We start from the raw sequence: 19,877 nt of genomic DNA on the forward strand, positions 1-19,877 counted from the left end.
AAGATTAGGTTATTTTACTTTACATGTATAGCCTATTGGATATAGCATCTTGTAAGAACTCGAAAGACGAAACCAGAGTTTGTTTAGAAACTCATGCTGTTGCTTTTCCCAAGTGCTATTAAACAAGTCACTGGCTGCTAATTGATGAATCTCCTCACTGGTGTTGTAGCCTACTCTCTGTGACGATATTTATGTAGGAGTTTTAAACACTTCACAAACTCAGTAGTATTATCCACTAGTAGGCCTACAGCAGATGCATACTGACATCAGCAAACATCACCAAATGTTTACACGTTGAAATGCCAAAGCAGTAGCCTTCCCACTGGAAAGTTAGTAATTTAATGTAAAATAAAGTTGATAAAACTAAAAGTTTGGGATTATTAAAAATGTGACTATCTTTTGTAAAATGTGTACAAAGTTCTCTTTCTACAGAATAATCAGAATCAGTTTTAATGCAAAGTAGGTTTGCACAAAGGCTACAAGAGATTTGCTTTAACATTTTTGTGCATAACAATAAACATAGAATAGAACATAACCTTTAAGAAAAAAAAACTGATTTATCTTTTTATAAATCATGCCCAACTTCAAAGAATAGATACAATGTTTACAGCCAAAAAAAGTTTGTATCTTTATAATTGATCCCTATAGTTTATAGAGATTTTGTCATTTTACTTTGCATTTTAAATTAAAATAAACACAGGCTACCACCAATTTCTTTCCTCAGCACTGCAACATAACAGACTGTAATACAAATAAAATATTGTAATAATCAAAGAAACCTTTGCACAAATAGGGTCATGGAAATGCTATCAAGTCTTATATTGGCAATTGTTAATATTTATAAACTATGATATAGCCTATATGCGTAGCCTAGTGGGTGATTTCGGACACAGCCCTTGTTTGCGCGACTAATTTTTCGTTATTACCTTCCATAATTGGTCAAATGTTGCCATGGCGTCTTACGGGGGCCGGGGCCCCCCCAAAAAACCCCCCCCCCCCCCCCCCCCCCCCCCCCCCCCGCCAGCCGAACTTAGCCCGACCACAACATTCGAGAAATAACACACAAACATCGGCAGATGCCGTGACATCTTACAATGCCACGAGAAATAACACACAAACATCGGCAGATGCCGTGACATCTTACAATGCCACGAGAAATAACACACAAACATCGGCAGATGCCGTGACATCTTACAATGCCACGAGAAATAACACACAAACATCGGCAGATGCCGTGACATCTTACAATGCCACGAGAAATAACACACAAACATCGGCAGATGCCGTGACATCTTACAATGCCACGATGAATAACACACAAACATCGGCAGGAGCCAGAGTAAATTTGTGGCATCTCAGGCTGGCACCGGAAATACCATATAAACGGCGAAAGATGCCGTGGCATCTCAGGAAAAATCGTTGGCATCTCAACCTACCACCTTAAATGCCACTGCTAACCGAGGCAGATGCCGTGGCATCTCAACCTACCACCTTAAATGCCACTGCTAACAGAGGCAGATGCCGTGGCATCTCAACCTGCCACCGGAAATGCCACTGCGAGCTGCCGATGCCACTATTTGAGCTAGCCCCTGTTGACTGTATCCATTTTCCGCTAGAAATTCAATTGTTATAAACTTTAGAGACAAAACTTTCCTAATACGCCAGTTTCTGCGGTCATGGAAGATGAACGTCTGTGATTTCGGTGCACGCGAACAACGTGTTTTTGTTGTTATGTCACAGGGTGTGAATAGCTCAGCTGTGTGGCCGAGGCTATTCTACCGGGGGTGGAGACACTCCGAAATAGATATGAGGTAGATGAGAAGAGCAGTGTTGATTGACTTTGTTATGTAATATAGCTCCTCCTTTTACTTTCAGTTCTCATGTAATTCCACTGAACGGGACCAAGGAGTTTATAGAATACCCTGGACTCTCTGGAACCTGATGTGCTTTGTTCTCATCATGACTGTGAAAATACTTCCGATTCTCCTGACGTTATGGACAGGTATGATAATGACTACTTTTTCTACTACTGTATGTCATTAGACAGGTTGAATAATGTGTAAATCTGTTGTGACAGGCATATGGGCATAAGTTTTCGATATCTATTAATTGTTTACATTTCCACAAAAGAGCCATTTCTTATCTTATATTATTAAATCATTAACCAGACAGCTAAAATGATCCTATATTTTATAAAAAGTCAAAAAAATTATATAGATTTATTTAATATAAACCCTCATTATCATTCCATTACGTCTGAGATTTATCCAGTGACCCTTTGGGGGCCCGAACCGTACTGTAATGTAGTTTGGAAGTATTTAAAACTAGGTTGACCTCGACAAAATACAATGTTAAAATGGGCTCAGGTCATGCTAATTGATTATTATATTACTTGGAAATATTGTTTTATAGAGCCGGGGCTGACAAAAAATACATCTTGAATCTTAATAAATTCATCTGTTTAATAGGTAATTCTAGGCCTTGTTGCCCCTACTGGTTTGATTACGAAACAGGAATTACATTCCATTATATCTGCATCAGATTGTAAATATATCGCAGTGATAAAATCTGCAAACAGACAGACATATAAACACCTGGCGATGTACTGTACTCAAAACCGCCTCTGTGGTAGTGGTAGTCAGTAGGTGTTTTCCAGATCACATGTTGCATGATTACACACACACACACACACACACACACACACAAGGGGAGCAATACCAGCATTGCTTTAGCAGCTGGTAAATATCAACAATCCTCATGAAATAACCATGGTTATAAGACGTGCCAAATAAAACAAACAAAGCATCATCAGTGCTGAATAATTCCGCAGAAGCTGACCAATTCCTTAATTTAGCAACCACTAAATTGGTATATGGTCAGAATGTGTCATAATATTGTAGTCTCATCACCCAAACTCATGATGTGTCACAAAGGCAAAATAGCCTATATCAAGCTAAATATGAGCTAAATGCAAGAGCTTTAAGACTTGATTTAGAGCACTTGTAGAATACATTGTGAGAACTTGTAGAACAAAAATCTGAACTTGTATGTTAACATTTTCACTATTATAAAATATTCAAACATTATCTGAATGTGTATTCATTCACAAATGTGTAAAATGATATTTACATTTACTTTTACATTTACTTATATAAAAAATGTGTTAAGTACAACCACAACTTTTGTTTTATTACAACCTCTCATATCAGTCACCGCATCTTCACATCTTTGCATCACAAACTGGTGAGTCTGCGCGCCTTGCATTTTTCTAATACTTCTTGTGATAAATGTGGTCCAAAACAAACTTGTAGCTGTGGACGTGAGTGGGACATGTTTATCTAAGTTAAGCATAAATCTTTGTCTTACAAAACTTATCTATACAAAAACTGAAGTAAAAATAACAATTTTGTGGTTTTACAAGGAGTTTTGTGTGGGATTAGGTGCAGTAACTTCTTCGACTTTCTGATAGTTGCCTGGAAACTTCATGGTGACAACAAGATTTTATCTTTATTGCACTCGGTCAAAAATTATTCTCTTATTCTAACCAGTCACATTTCAGTCACCATTTGAGCATACAATGATAACTTTGAAATTTCCTTGTTAATTTCCACAAACAAGTTCAAGTTCTCTGTTAACCGCATGAAATAGCTTACTATGGGAAGCTCCCTCAGGCGTGACCAATCATGGAAGCATGGGCCAGCCTAACCTCCTTTTAAGCGCTGCCGCCCGTGCCATTCAAATTTTCTTTCTTGTATAGATGATACGAGCTCCTCAGCTGTCCTCACGTCCGGATTTTTGTGGACAAATCTTGTGGATTTGTGGATTTTTTATAAGAAATATTTGCTCAGGCTCAGGTTGTTGTTTTCTATTGTGGCTGTGTTGGCTCATATCAAAGCCGGTCTACGGAAAGCCCTTCCACTCCCTATTCAGCCCCATTGTACCGAATTTGGTTGCAGTTCCACCAGATTTCCACTGGGGGTGATTGTGGTCCAGTGCAAAATGAATGGGACTCTGTGGAGCTAGACGGCTAAATTTGTCTCTTTCGTCTGACTGTCGTTGAGAAATCTCAGATTTGATTGTAGTTTTTGCAAGTTCAACATGGATTATAGGTCGAAAGTGGAATGAACGAGTACTTATGTCCATTCGATTTCTTACAGGTTGAGTCGTTGTTGCCCATAACACGCTAGCATTCTGCTAATGAATGCTGATTGGTCAGTGAAGGACTGATTACGATCGGAGATCCCGCTTGACGGCATCCGAAGCAGAACCAGAATGTCAGAGTGAATATTTCGGCGTGGTCTTTAAAACATTAGCAAACCTCTTTCTAGCACGTGTGTTGACAGGGAGAGCCTTACCTGTTAGCTGTGTTGTCGATGCCTCGAAATAACAAAGGAAGTGACTCAGAGCTTGCCGTAAAGTAGTATCTCTGGCTGTACAGTATATGTGTATGACATCACTGACATTTTAAAAGGCTTTTTAGAACAAAAAAGCCACGTTAAAAAAATCCAACACCCAGCAGTGTGTATTTTCTTAGCCTCCCCTTTCGAATGCAACATTCAAATTACTAGACAAAAAATTATATCCTGAGAAAAGTGGATTTTGAGGGGTATAGCTCCATAGATTCCCATTCATTCTGCACTGGCCTGTGAGCGCCCCCTATATGGAACTCTGGTGGAACTGCAAGTAACGAGATAGTGAAACTTCTTCCCTTATTAGAAATTCTTTGCTCACGTCTACCTATTTCTACCACTATGTAACATTAGCAACAGTGTTGGGTAAGTTACTTCCAAAATGTAATACATTATAGATTACCAGTTACTGTCATTTGAGAGTAATTAGTTATATTACAATATTACTGTCTCTGAATTGTAATGCTTTACACTAGGGATGGGAATCACCAGAGGCCTTACAATACAATATCATCACGATACTTATGTCACGATACGATATTATTGCGATTTTAAACATATTGCAATATTCTGCGATATATTGCAATTCATTAACTTTTTTCCCACTAAACATTTTTCCCAATTTCAAATTATGTCCCCAAAAGGAAACTTTGTCAACATCTCTTTTATCTAAAAAGATAAATTTCTCTTTGTTCATCTCACTTCAATTGTATTGCTGCAAAATCAGATTGTCAAGCAGACAAACTGACAACACATATATAATGAAAGATCGATACTTGCCGTCTGTGTGTCGATACAGTATTGCCACAGAAAATATTGCGATACTATGTTGTATCGATTTTTCCCCCCACCCCTACTTTACACTATTTTTGCATTACTTTTGAGTTACTTTCACCAAAATAACAGCAGAAGTTTTACTTGGCAGGTAGCTTGTGAATTTCACCACTGGATCAATAAAGTCTCATCTTTATCCACTTTAATACATCATAGATTATTCATACTATTTTGTATAATTGATATGAATATGCAAAGTAACTAAAGCTATAAAAATAGAATAGAATAGAAGTAAAACGTACAATAGGCAAGTAGGAGAAAATGAAAATACTCCATTAAAAGTACCTTACAGTTGTATTAAAGACAATGGCATAGTTACTTTCCACGGCTGATAAAATGCAATGGTATTTACGTGTAGCAATCCTAAACATTAATTCCCGACATGTTTCTATCTGTCAGCAGCTCGGACACACTGCTGTCCGCGCTGACGTACCGTGAAGTCACCTGTTGGGACACAGATGTTGTCCGTACCATCTCTGGTTCTGGCCCAGACCACATGGAAGAGTGATGGGACAGCTCCCTTCAACGCAGCGTAATAACTCCTGGAAATAATGTCCATCACGCGATGTATCTGTCTCTGCATTCATCTCAACCATCGAATACAGCAACAGGAAATAATACTCATGGCTTTTTTTTTCCTGTGAAGAAATGTTTTTCGCGTTGTTGGTGAATTCTTAAAAAAACAAAACACCACTAAATGTTGCATTAAAATGCGTTGTAAATCGCGTTACTGAGATTGTAATGGGTATAATATTACCAAAATGTAATTAGTAATGCGTTATATTACTGCTTTACGGCAAAAAGGAATACATTTCTGTAATTGCGTTGCTTTTGAGTTGGGTGTCCGTTATATTTTCTGCTAACCGTCGAGGTTAATTTTAGCTTGCATCAGCTCACGATGATTGGGCTGTCTTCGACAGACGTGGTGTTATTGGAGCTTCCATGATTGGTCACGCCTGAGGGCACTTCCCATAGCGAGATACCTCACTGGGTTAACAGATAATTATAGTTACCCTGGTAACCTAAAGTTCTAGTTTTACAAAGTACAATTAAAATGTGTGACACTTTGCAGGTGTGTGTCCCCAGAGACCCAGAGAGATATATGTCAAGGAAGGTGAGATGGTCGCGCTGTACTGCCCCCGTCCCAGAGGGTATGATCATGGTGATGCCAAACTGATCTGGACCAGTTACACCACCCAGGACATGGATCTGACCAACAACGTGTCATCAGCTGAGCAGAGGCAGATGGGCATACTGGTTCATGGGAGGAGCCTTGTGATTCTTAATGCCTCTGTAAACTATCGGGGGAATTACTCATGCACTCAGGGGTAAAGTACAAACAAATTGATAAACCTAAACATTCCTCTATCACAAGGAAGAAACATTTCCACAGAAACCACAGTTAATAACATGCATGTTTCCTTCCTGAGACTGGCATAGAACAAAACTGTAAAGTTAAGGCATGCAAACACATTTTACTCCTAAGGGATTATTTTGGCTAGAGGCTACTAAGATCACTGACGGATGAGGTTTTACATTAGTCATTTTATTAGAAGTTAGATCTTAAAGTTGGGGTAGGCAGTTTATCTTTGGCGTCATTGGGCTCTATCTTCAGGCTTAAGGAAATCTAGTCATCAAAGGAGACTTTGGCCAATCACAGGTCACTTCAGAGAGAGAGAGAGAGAGAGAGAGAGAGAAAAAAAATAATGCCGAAGCTATGGCACCGCCTACTGCTGCCTTCCGAACAAGGAGACACCGGGTAAACGTGGTGGACAAGCAAGGTTATCTGAACCCTAGTCTATATTGATGACGTTTCATTTTCGGGATTGTTTAGGTGCCGCCGGAAATTCCGCCGCAAGTCCCTCATTCCGTCACCTTCCGCTTTCATTCTAAACTGGTCGATTTATGAGGACTATGGTTAGCTCCTCAGATCTCTGCAGGGTAAATCGAGACCAAATTTGTATTTTCTCTTGCATTACTAAAACATACGCAGGCCTACAAGTTCCTTCCCGAGCCTATTTTGCAGAGCCACCGTCATTGAGTCCGGCACTTAGCGCCACCCAAGACGATTGTGATTGGTTTAAAGAAATGCCAATAAACCAGAGCATGTTTTTCTCCCATGATGTGTGGACTAGCCAGACCTTCTTCCGCAGTGCTGTGAAGGTAGGTCTGGCAATGCAAGACTATCTCAACCCTACAGAAGTGCCAAGGCCTTTTGATTGGAGGAGATAAGGATGGACGACCTATAGGCCTATATAAGAATCTGACCCTGTATTAACTTTCGTTACTCTGCAGACCTAATTTTGATCTCTTGAATACAGGATCATATTGCATTATCTAGGTCTCCTTCAAAATGTATTGATTCAATGCCAAATAAAATCTTTAAAGGTCCCATGACGTGGTGCTCTTTGGATGCTTTTATATAGACCTTAGTGGTCCCTCATAAAGTGAAATTTTCATGCCATGGGACCTTTAACAGTAGTTTAGCCTTCTGCTAACCCTAGTTTACGGCTGGGGCTGATTCAAGTTAATGTTTCTTTAGCTAACTAGAGCCTCAAATCACAGTATGTCATCTCAAAGGGCTTTACTAAAAAAACAGAACGGTCAATCTCATAGGATTGCTGCTATATACCGGCATGGCATTGGTATGAAATTAATGATTAGTGGTACCCATGCCCATGCTCGCTTGATAGGAGGAGTTAGACAAAGAGGGAAGAGGGAGAACTGCAGGTCTCACTCTGCTTCAAATTAATAAAATTCATGAAACCTTGTCAGCCACAAGCCAAATGCCATTAAAGGGCTGTTATAATGTGGTGATGTATATACAGACATACAGATCTTGCCAAATAATACCAAAACAAACTGGATGTGGAAATGGCACACTGGCTAAGAGGAAAATTTGTCATTTGGAAACAGATCCTTAAAGCCGTCTCTACTTTCACATTCATTGTAAGTGGTTGTGATTCAAATGTAAAGTGAAACCTTCATATTCATCTTTTCTTTGATGACATGGCAGGAATGCCAGCACCTGGTTCAGGCTGACAGTTCTCACACCACAGTCCAGAGAGTATGAAAAGATGACCCAGTACCCTATAACATGTTACACACAAGAGACCTGCACATTGCATTGCCCTGATGTAAACAGACCTGCTCCAAACATCCCGAATATAACCAGCAACGGCATTATATGGCACAAGGTATGTAAACACAGCAGATATATCATATGATATTTTAGCTCCAGAAATGTGGTCAGGACTTCTGACTACATGTTGTAACCCATCAGATTTAAACATTTAAAAAATATTTTTTAAGCATACCACAGTTTGGGAGGAGTGTGGAGTTTTGTTTTATTTGAGGCTGATTTTCATGAATTTAATACATTTTCCATCTTGTAGGAGGGCGAGTCATTGCCAAAAAACAGTTACTTCTCAAGTGTGGAAGAGAGTGATCATGGGGTCTACACCTGTACCAGATCTTACCTGTGTTATGGTCAAATATATAACATGACCTTTACAATGGTGCTTGATGTCCAACCAAAGGGTAGCAAATCAGCACTGTTTTCAATATGTTTATCTTTATATGCTAGAATAGAGATGAAAGTTTTTTCTCCTTTTTTTTGCACAGAAAAACCTGGGAAAGATGCTGCAATCACAGAACCACAGAATAATCATGTATTTCATGTAGATTTGGGTGAGCTTCAATCTTGTAGCGTGAATACACACACTTGGATATACAAGTATAAGCATTTATTATCTTTCTAATCTACTACTTTTAAATTTTGTGTAAACTCTGCTTTTTCTAGGCTCACCAAAGGTGATTGATTGTAAAGCTGTTATGTATTCAGACTTTGATGAGGTATTCTGGTTAAGTGGGAAATCATTGGTGGAAACGGACATCAGCTTACCAGTTTTCTACAATTTCACAAGGTAAACATTTCACACAGATGTACCAGCTTTCACAAATAGGTTTGGGAGTGCAAATATTATACGTAGCCACATATGCACACACACACACACACACACACACACACACACACACACACACACACACACACACACACACACACACACACACACACACACACACACACACACACACATATCAGAGTTAACCTTTGTCCTTTCCTTTTCTTTTCAGGGAAAATAATGACGGAGAATTAAAGATGACAGCATCTCTCGTCTTTAAAAAAGTGTCAGAGGAGGATCTATCAAAAAATTACACCTGTAAACTGCAATCTGTATCCGAACACTCAAGCTTTGTCACAATCAACTTGGCCCAAAAATGTATGTGAGATGGATGGATAGATACATCTTTGGCTTTCCTATTCTTGCTATTGTATATTGTTTTTTCCAGCAGTGTTGGGTTCAGTTTACTAACCTAAAGCTCAAACTAGTTCAGCTAATGACCCTGGGATACACTAAATTGTACTTAATAAACACATCTCTAATCGACACATTCAGATTACAGGGATGTTTCATCTGGCGTTTGCTACTTTAAATGAATATTTGTAGGAGTTATTTGTCCTTTTTGTCCCTACAGCATCATTTTCGTCACTCTCCCTCGCTCTTGGCATTGTGTTGGTCGTGGTGGTGATTGTTGTAGCAGTTGTTCTGTATATGAAGCTGAAAATGGACATTGCTGTTTTTCTACGACGCACTCTTTGTTGCTATCCCAGCACCTCAGGTGGAAAAAATGTTTCATGTTTTGAATAACGTTTTGCATAACAGGTGCATATTGTTCTCCACCTAAGCTTGTTTTGTTTGTTTTTGTTATCTTAGATGGAAAGAGCTATGATGCCTTTTTGGTCTGTTACAAGAGCAACACAGACGTAGGACTACATGAAGATGACAGAAAAGAGAAGAGAGAATGTTTTGGAAGAGAGGTTTGGTTATAGTCTCTGTCTTGATCGTGACGTCTTACCGGGGAAAGGTACATATTAAAGGTTATACTCTAAAGAGAATCTACCCGAAAATCTTAAAGGGGTGGTTCAGAATTTTGGACATAGGACCTCATTTCCAAGTTACCTAGTGTGTTATTTATCAGTGGAGACTGTTTTCAACACTTTTCATCCAGTCCTTCTAGTTGCAGAGTTCGCTGGTGCTAGGCTAGCGCAAGTCAACAGTAACTGCTAATAAAACTACCCTTACATCGCATTGCAAAAGTTATACTTTGTTCCCTGTAGTTGTATAGCATAGGCCAGGGATCTTCAACAGGGGGTCCTCAGAGTCACTGCAGGGGGGCCTCCAAATTATTGTCAATTTTTGAAAGTCTTTTTAAAAATTAAAAAAGTCTTAACATGAATCCAACATATTATTAGCAAATATAAATCCCCACTGATGATAGGCTTACTGGCCCATAGGTAAGGTAGTCACTAAGGTATTAGTTGTTTTTTTTATTTAAAATGTAATTTATAATATGCCAACAATTATAAGGCTTTTTTAAAAGCTTAGTATTCTATGCAAAAAAAGGTATGTAAAAAAGCTTTAGGCAGCCCTACACGTAACTGTAGGCCCAGTTTATTATGCAACTTCATTTTATACAATATATGTAGTAGGGGGTCCCTGCTCCGTCTCGCTTTAAGTTAAGGGGTCCTTGGTTTAAAAAACGTTGAAGACCCCAGGCATAGGCTACAGCAGCAGCAGCGGAGTAATATTACCTAGGCTACCAAGAAAGCCGGTTTACATGACAATCATGCAAGTTTATTTACGTGCCGCTGTCACTTATTGCTACAGAAGCAGAGTACATTGCACGAAGAAATCAACACAATGCATTGAACTGTAACGTTATCTCCACTAACGTTGTCAGTCTCTATAATCTATCAGTAGCTGCTAGGCTAATGTTACGAAAGGGGCTAGCTTTATTAGCTATAGTGGCCTACCAAAAGTTATTACCTGTTCATCAGTAGCTGTTGGTGCATCTGGAAAGACGGATGGAACCGCATTCGTTGTCAGTGACTTGTGGTCCTTCAGATTGCGGGGTTTTTGAAAGTTTGTCTAAACTACACTACACATTCACCACTTGAGCAGTGTCTCCGCCAGTGCGCTTCTCTGTTTAATACTTTATAGTACTACTAACCGGAGCAAAGTAAAATTCCGCCACTGCTGAGAAGCAGATACTGTTGACTTGCGCTAGCCTAGCACCAGCGAACTCTGCAACTAGAAGGACTGGATTAAACATGTTAAAAACGGTCTCCACTGATAAATAATACACTGGCTAACTTGGAAATGATTTCCTATGTCCAAAATTCTGAACCCCCCCTTTAATGAATATATATTAATAATATAATAATATATATAATCTGAATTCTGATTGGTTGCAGCTGAGAGTCGCACGGTGGTTTCCCAGATAGCAAACAGTCATTGAAACTATGTTAAATCAACATTGCGTTGTCAACATTAAGTCATTGAAACAACATCAAATTCTGATGTTGATTCAACATCATTTTGCACCCTGTTTTAATATTGAAACAATGTTGAAATCCTGTCCATAGATCAACGGAATTTCAATGGTATTTCAATTATCAGGAATATTGAAACAATGTTGAAATTTCAACTGAACTAAGGATCAACGTGATTTCAATGGAATTTCAATCATTATTAAGCCATAGAAAAGTATTGCTAGGCATACGAAAATGTAATGCCCTAAATTAAATAACCTATAATGAATATCCTGCTTTATCTACAGCCAGGAAGGTAAAAAGTGATTGAACATTTGAAAGCTTGTATGCCTATAGCCTAGCCTAAAAACACTGACCACACCACACTGTTTAAGGTAAAAACAAATTCATTTTATTAGCCTCTTATTTCATTATTTGTCCTCTTTAGCATAGTTACAGTTCATGGTCCTCTGACGTCTGACTGGTTTGTCGTCCAGTCCATCCTGCCCGGTCTGACGCATAGTGCAGCAACTGTTGCACAGCCTGGGTGGGAAAGTAAATTGGGTGACGCTGGCTGTCCCCATCTGCTGTGTATGAGCATCTAAAACAGAAAATACAAGCACAATGCAAACAAATTAGCCTTTAAGTTAAACAGAACACCCACATATATACACACTTGGAAACAAATTCACTAGTCCTAGTATTTTTCAATGATCGGATATAAGGCAATTTGTCCAGTGTTGTAGTCTAGCCTATCATGTTTTCCCTACATTCAAATCACTTTTCAAAATTGAAGGTTACCTTTTTACTTGCTTCAGTCCCTCTGGCAGGTGATCTCTTTTCCTTCTCTCTCCGCCCGGCATTTTCCTCTCTACAAACACATTACAACACAATTAGAGCAACAAATACTGTCACATCCTTGCCAAACATCAGTTCAAAATGGATATTTAGGCTAAGGCTAGCGCTAGCTAACGTTAGCTAGCATTAGCTAACATGACCGAATTCTAAAAGTTGTCCTCAGCAAAACCCAAAAGCTATAATGCAACTACAAATGGAAATTCAGTCATATCCAATAATTTCCTTGCCAAAACATTTCCAACTTCATCTGTACCATGTTCTAAGACTGTTACTGCTAGCTAACGCTAACGAATGTTAGCTAACGCTAGCTAACGTTAGCTAACGCTAGCTAACATTAGCTGTTTTTAAAAGTTGTCTGATGCAGAATCCAAAAGCATAATGGACACTAACCATCATGTTAACGAGTAACAGTATTTGATTTAGCTAGTACAATTCATTCATATCGAACATTACATATTAAGCAAGCTTACCTGATCGTATTCGCCCCAAGAGTCCAGAAATGAGATGTGTCCGGTGCAGTACGTTGGTCTACCACCCGATGATCTCCCGGTCAACCAAAAATCAATGACTTTTCAATCATATTTCCCGGTCAACTATATATCAATGCATTTTCAATCATATTTCCCGGTCAACTATATATCAATGCATTTTCAATCATATTTCCCGGTCAACTATATTTCGATGGCTTTTCAACAACAGGTCGTTTCCCGGTCAACTATAAATCAATGACTTTTCAACACATTGGCAATATCGCCCGATAAACCAAATATCAATGCTTAATCAATCATAAAGATAACTACAGATCAATGTTGTTCCAATGTTGTTGCCATCAACATTAATAACGTCAGGTTTCATCGATATTGTAATGGTGATTCAACATTTATTTTGCATTGAAATTTCAATATCAACCATAATGATGATTCCGATGGAAAATCAATATTTATTCAATGTTGGGTTGCTGTCTGGGTTTGGTTCCCACCCATGCAGCTCCTTCTTCTCCGTCTAGGATCTGACCTGCTGAGTGCCATCCATGAAGCCCTTGTGGAGCGACAGGCTCAGGTTCGTTACCAGAGGCCTTACAGCTTCTTAGCGAGGCTGGCGACTGTGTCACCTGGAAGGGCATAAGCTCCATGCCGCCCTCCTCCTCCTTCTGGAAGCAGCTACGTTATTACCTACCTTCCCCGCAGCGTGCATCAAAAGAAAGGCTTTTACCTCAGACAATCCAGTATGATAACTTTTTAGTTACAATGAATATATCAGATCAATTGTTTTTGTATGCTACATCATAATAATAATAATACATTCTATTTATAGAGCACTTTTCATGATAAAGCTTTCTTGTGATTTCCAATTTACTCTCAAATAGTTTTTGAAGATCCTCTTACTCACAGGAAATAACTGTTCTCCATCCCTTTTCCACCCCGATAACTTATTTCCCCTACCACTCGACCCCACTCACCCCTACCACATATATCATAAAATGAAGTGCCTTGGTGTAGTAATGCCCACTCCTGGTGAGCCTCAGCACTGCAGATCTTCCATCTCTCCCTCACTCTGCGCACACCTGTTGAACACATTTCATTGAGCAAATAGGCCTTTTTGGCAGCAGACATTTTGACTTGTCATTGTGGCAGAAATTCTCTTTTGTGTCTGTTTCTGTTGTACCAGTACTTTTAAATCAGCATTGTGTTTGATATTATATTCAATTATTACGTGTATGATGAAAAGGTATAAATGTATATTTGCCTTGAATGTATTTCATATTTAATACTATATATATATATATACATATATATAGTATTAAATATATATATATATATATATGTGTATATATATATAATATATTTTTATTTCTATTTATAATTTGTTATATTTTATTTTATGTCTTTTATATTTACTAAAATCCTACTGTTTTTCTTTAATGGAGCTTCCCAGTAAAGGTATTTCACTGGTTAGCTTTTTAGTATATTGTTTTGATTTTACATTTTGCAGTCAGATGTTCTCATCAACTTGCTGAGGGGCAGACAAGCTGTGATAAGTCTCACATTGCCAGACAGATCTCCACAGCACTGCGGAGAAAGGAAGCTGTGATAAACCCACAAACAAAATTCTTGGCCCTGTTAAAGGGCATTCTCTATGGGCCCCTCCCAGCATCCACAGCCATTCATTTTATCATCTTGTTGGGCCTTATGGGTACTCAGTCCCCTTTGCCCCCCAGTCCGACGCCCCTGCCCACAAATAGCAAACAGTAATCAAGTGACGGTTGACAGCTGCACCAATGCTGGACTTCTATTCATCCGGTGGCTGGAAACACACTGTTGCTCCAATGTTTGTTGAATAGGTAGATCATTGTTTGCATCATGAGGGCATTTTATGTCAGCTAATTTGATGTGTTTCTGCCACCTAGTGGAAGGTTTTCAGAACAACAAATACATTGCATTTCTCTGACTTCAGAATCAGAATAAGGATGTGTAGACATAAAAGGATTTTGATTTGGTTTTAGATTGATCTCAATGTAGCTACTTGCACACAACATTTCCAACATTTTACAGGAAGATAGAAAAAGCTAAAAACAAGGTCAATAAGCTAAAAAACAAAAATATACAACTATTTCATACAAGTGCATGAAAAAAGGTGTATACACACTAAAAACTCCTGGGTTATTTTGTCAACCCAGTTTCTGGGTTATTTGTGTTGGGTTAAAATTATGGGTTATTTTTTCAGAGAGTAACTCATTTTCTGGGTTATAGGGCTAATATTTGACCCATTGCCTGGGTTGTTTGGGTTTCTGGGTTATTTTTCAAAGAGTAGCTAACCCATGTTCTGGGTTATAGGCTTGGCTTTCTCTCTCTCGCGCGCTCTCTCTCTCTACAATGTATTTTTCGGTTAGTTGTCTTGACATCGGACCAGCTTATTTTCTCCTCTAAACGACACTTTGGTTCCTGGGGCAGGGAGGCGAGGTAAGCATTTTCATCTTACTGGTAGTTTGTTGCAGAAAATGTGCTTGTTTAAACCGTGCTTCTAAAATAAACTATCTTACGTTCCATTAGCTAACTTAACTAGCTAGCTACCTAGCTTGCTTGTGAAGAGTAACTGACATTTACGTTTTTTCAAAGGAGTTGTTAATGGAGACATGTCAATGCTGTATCGTTGTTATCTATCTATCTAGCGCTATGTCTGTTTGCACATTAAAATAAACGTTATCTAAGTAGCTAGCTAAGTAAGTTATCGGTTTTCTTTTTTATTAAGATGTATCTGAGTCACTGTATGCTAAATTGGCTGGCTAGCTAGCTAGCTAGCCAGCCAATGTAGCCAGGTTAATGATACCACAAATGTTAGCACGCTAAAACGTAGATAACATTGATTTAGCTCGGTTTAAGAAGATGTTTATGAATAAAACGTTACTAACGATAGCTAATCCACCGACCGTTAGAAATGTACGGACATTATTATTATTGGATATTTTCTTGCTGAAAAGTGAACAGAAAAAGGAGGGAAATTTGTATTCAGCTATGACGTAGCCTATTTTGAATGCTCACGTTTCCACGTTGGATGTATTTTTAATTGTTTGTTAACGTTACTAAAAGTTATGTATTAAGTACTTTATGTAGTTCCTTTTAAATAAAAAATGCAAAAATGTAATGCTGACAAATCGCCGGTTCCCGCCCGGGGCTGTGGTGTACCTCAGATTTATACACAACTCCCTGGAAGTTATCTCTGTACATTTATTTTTAAGGATGAATATACAGAAAAAATGTGTAGAGTAGATTACACTCGTTTTTAAAGGAGGGAAATTTGGGAGGGAAAATCTATTTTTTTTTTTTTTAGGTATAACCTTTTACATAAATCAGGCTTTGAATTATATATGAATTAATCCCTAATGTAAAAACCTTAACAATATAGAGAGGAAGGAAACAAATAGACAGGGTAAAATAAACATGTAATTGTGTATCTGTTTTTTGTAATAGTCTGAAAGAAGAAAAATAGCCCTCAGCCTCAGCAGCATCAGCCTCCTCCTCAACACACACAGGAGCAGCTAGACCCTGTTGGGGAGCAGCCTCCGTTCATGCTGCTGGACCAGAGTCAGGAACAAACCTGAAAAACCTCTTCCGGGGCAGTGGACGTAGCCCTGGAATAAGGAACCTGAAATTCCCTCCTTCAATTGGTAAGAAAGAAAAGTAGTACAAATATATGTGTTCTACCTCAATGTTAAATGTTACTCAGATTATTTAAAATGTGTGTTCACAGAAGACCTCCAGGACTACCAGCGGTACCATGAGGGCAGCTGCCCCCCTTCCAAGCAGCTGGAAAATGCACAGTCCAAAGTGTCGAGGGTCAGGTCTTTTATATTTTACCTGGCAAAGGGACAGACTGAATTGTTCAGTTTGCTATTTTAAGGAACATTGATGGCATCCAAAAGTAAGTGACTTTCCATGTGAATTATTGTGAAGTGGTTATGACACACACCCGATGTGAACAGTGACTAACTCAAAGCCTATGTTTCTGCAGATACACAGCCCACCTCCAGTCCCCAGGCAAGACCATCACAACGGCACATTTCTACCTGAGAACCATACAGCAGTTCCTCAAATACTTTCGGGAAACCCTGCCTGCCCAGTCTCACCTGACTGCGATGGATGTGGTGAGCGTGCTGCGCCCCGTCACAAAGTGCATCACAGACACAACCAGGAACGTTGTCCTGCACCTGCTGGCAGTGAAAAGCCACAAGAAGGCCAGGATAATATCCTGCGAGGACCTGAAGCGGTGTCAGGAGGGGGCCACACTGAGGATCCCAGAGCTGCTGGGTAGTGTGCATCCCTCTTTCCAAAATAGTGAAAATAGTCCATCTCCAACAGAAGCCTGCCGTGCATAGTGATGTGTCCTTGTTTGTGTATGTTTCTTCCCCTTTGTGTGCTGAAATACTTTTTCTTCTCTCCTTTCAGACGCCCTGGAGGAGAACCACACACCGTCGCCGCGGTACCGTTTTTACAGCTACTTTGCGGCTTTCACAGCCTCCATTACGGTCATTGCCCAGGGGGATTGGTAACCTCCGGGTTTGCGAGGTCAAAGAGGCCGCAGAGGCGCACAGGCCTGGCGATGATGGTTTTGTGATCTCTGTAAGTATAAAAATCTGTGTCCTGTTGTCATCACTGCTTGTGAGTCTGTTGTTTTTGTTAATGTTTCCTCTGAAAGAGTCCGTCCATTTTCTGTGTATTGCAGATCAGGGAACACAAGACTAACAAGTCCTTTGGGGTGGCCCAAATGTTCTTAGAGACTGACGAGTTTCGATGGCTGGTTCGGTGGCTGCAGCTACGGGTGGCCAGCAAGCCACCGAACCAGCTGGTTTTCTTCACGGCTGGGAAGGGCCCATGCTAAAACTTCTTGCACCACCTGCAGGTAGCGTGGGCGGAGATCTGCCTTAAAGGGTCCCCCAACTTCACTGACCTGAGGACCGCTGTGTCTGCTCATGTAAGTTCTCCTCAGTCACTTATCTGTTCATGCTGGATTTCATTAAAACTCTTCTGGCTTAACTAACCGTAGCAATCTTTTCTCTTCTACTGTTTTAAGGTCAAGAACAACCTTCTGTCGGGCAGCAGAAGATGGTGGCCACCTTTATGTGCCACAACATGGCCACCGCTGACTGCTTCTACGCCCTCAGCCTGAACGTGGCCCAGTCTAAGAGGATGAGGGAGCATTTCCGCTAAGCCCTGACCCACACCGCGCCATCACCGGAGCAACCAGAAGCCTCCCCCTCCTCCCCCACCAGGAAGAGTTACCGCAAGCCTGAGTCCTCCTCCAGTTCCAAGACAAAACCCCTGCCCCCTACCAGGAGTCAGGGACCTCGGGACTGGAGAAGGAGAGGGAGTTTATGGCGAGGCTGCAAAATGTAAGTAAAACTCTAAGATATGTACTTTAAAGACTCAGTCCATTTATGTCTATTACACCAGACCTCACTCTGTGTTTTGTGTTTGTGTTTCCTCAACAGACACCAGAGAAGGCCCGAGAAGTCTCGTGAACACGCCAGTGTGCTTCAACCTAACTTGTGTGGTGGGAAATGTCTTCAGCCACACCGGAAAATAAGTTTTGTTTTTAATACTTTGCTTTTGTATGAGCTGGATTATACAGTACACCAAACGTATTATGAATAAAACAACATGGATATTCCATTACTATGGGTTCTTACTGACATTTCAGGACCATTTATGACGGGTCGGGATATTGCCATCCTTGTGTAACCCAGACTAAAAGGTACACAGGCATAGATTCACAAGGGAGTGGAGGGGGGCATTTTATAGCATTTTGATAAGATGCATAGTGATATTAATCAAATACAGTAATGCACACAAAAGAAATCTATGGTTTCTATGGGAGAAAAACAAACATTATGTACATTAGCCATGCCCTACAGGAATTGGGATTTTGTACGTTGATACATTTTGAAACCACTACATGATGTATGTTCTAATGTCTAAGTTTTACATAAATTAAATAATTTGCACATATATCTATGTGTATGTTGTCAGTCATTGTACATTTAGGTTGAAATTGAGTGATGCTTGACATTGAAATCATATCAAAATATGTCAATACATTTTGACGTAATTTTGACGTCATGTTAAATTGACATCAAATGCTCACTGGGAAGTGTGTGTGTTTCTTTCCTTTTTATATAGATTTTAATTTAATGCAATACAAATGTAAAAGTGCTTAAAGTGTGTAATATAATGTAAAAATGTTTTATTTTCTGAAATAAGGCATACTGGCATAGTAACCCAAGTTAGGTTATTTTTGACCCAACTCCTGGGTTAAAAAGGGACCAACTAATTTCTGGGTTATTTCAACCCAGAAAATTGGGTTGTTCTTTTGACCCAGAAGTTGGGTTATTTTAACGAAACATTTGGGTCAGGTATTTAACCCAGAAGTTGGGTTATATTAACTACACTGTTGGGTTATTTTAACCCAAGATTTGGGTCAAATATTTAACCCAGAAGTTGGGTCAAAAAGAATAACCCAATTTTCTGGGTTGAAATAACCCAGAAATTAGTTGGTCCCTTTTTAACCCAGGAGTTGGGTCAAAAATAACCCATTATGGGTTATTTTTAACCCAGGAGTTTTTAGTGTGTAGCTTATATAAAAAGCAACAATGAACAACAACATACAATGTCTACGTACAAATCAAGTGTTCTGATTTGACAAACAATTATGTAGGCATTGAATACATTGAATGGTTATTGCTGAAAATGCTGACCATAAATTGTATCCAAAACAAGCTTTGAATATGACTTTGGCCACTTGGGGGCAGCAGAAAAATGCAGCATTGATATATTATACCTTTTAAGTTAGCGGACTGCTGCAGTTAAAGAACAGCATTATCATTCATTTTGACTTATGTTTCTGGC

General features: G+C 39.4%; 1 protein-coding gene and 1 long non-coding RNA gene across 7 annotated transcripts; both read left to right on the top strand.

The window, feature by feature from the left end:
* Positions 1–1,466: 1,466 nt before the first annotated feature.
* LOC120555697 (interleukin-18 receptor 1-like) lies at positions 1,467–14,223 on the top strand. Of its 4 annotated transcripts, none has more exons than XM_039794662.1 (10): positions 1,467–2,002; positions 6,316–6,571; positions 8,260–8,440; positions 8,639–8,783; positions 8,868–8,933; positions 9,046–9,169; positions 9,381–9,526; positions 9,783–9,926; positions 10,022–10,125; positions 13,465–14,223. In XM_039794662.1, the coding sequence occupies exons 1-10, from the start codon at positions 1,942–1,944 to the stop codon at positions 13,600–13,602; spliced, it is 1,365 nt and encodes a 454-aa protein (XP_039650596.1). In that variant the 5' UTR covers positions 1,467–1,941; the 3' UTR covers positions 13,603–14,223. The 4 variants fall into 4 exon arrangements, with proteins under 4 accessions (XP_039650596.1, XP_039650597.1, XP_039650598.1 ...); XM_039794663.1 differs by having other exon boundaries at positions 1,469–2,002; positions 13,484–14,223; XM_039794664.1 differs by having other exon boundaries at positions 1,469–2,002; positions 10,022–10,172; positions 13,484–13,563.
* Positions 14,224–14,353: 130 nt separating this feature from the next.
* LOC120555698 lies at positions 14,354–18,982 on the top strand. Of its 3 annotated transcripts, XR_005638744.1 has the most exons (8): positions 14,354–15,437; positions 16,446–16,642; positions 16,726–16,896; positions 16,987–17,282; positions 17,421–17,594; positions 17,698–17,946; positions 18,046–18,364; positions 18,464–18,982. It is a non-coding gene; the product is annotated as an uncharacterized LOC120555698 (long non-coding RNA). The 3 variants fall into 3 exon arrangements; XR_005638745.1 differs by having other exon boundaries at positions 14,355–16,642; positions 17,875–17,946; XR_005638743.1 differs by having other exon boundaries at positions 14,356–16,642.
* The last annotated feature ends 895 nt before the right edge of the window (positions 18,983–19,877 follow it).

This window comes from Perca fluviatilis, chromosome 3 (assembly GCF_010015445.1).
Source record: "Perca fluviatilis chromosome 3, GENO_Pfluv_1.0, whole genome shotgun sequence".
NCBI lineage: Eukaryota > Metazoa > Chordata > Actinopteri > Perciformes > Percidae > Perca > Perca fluviatilis.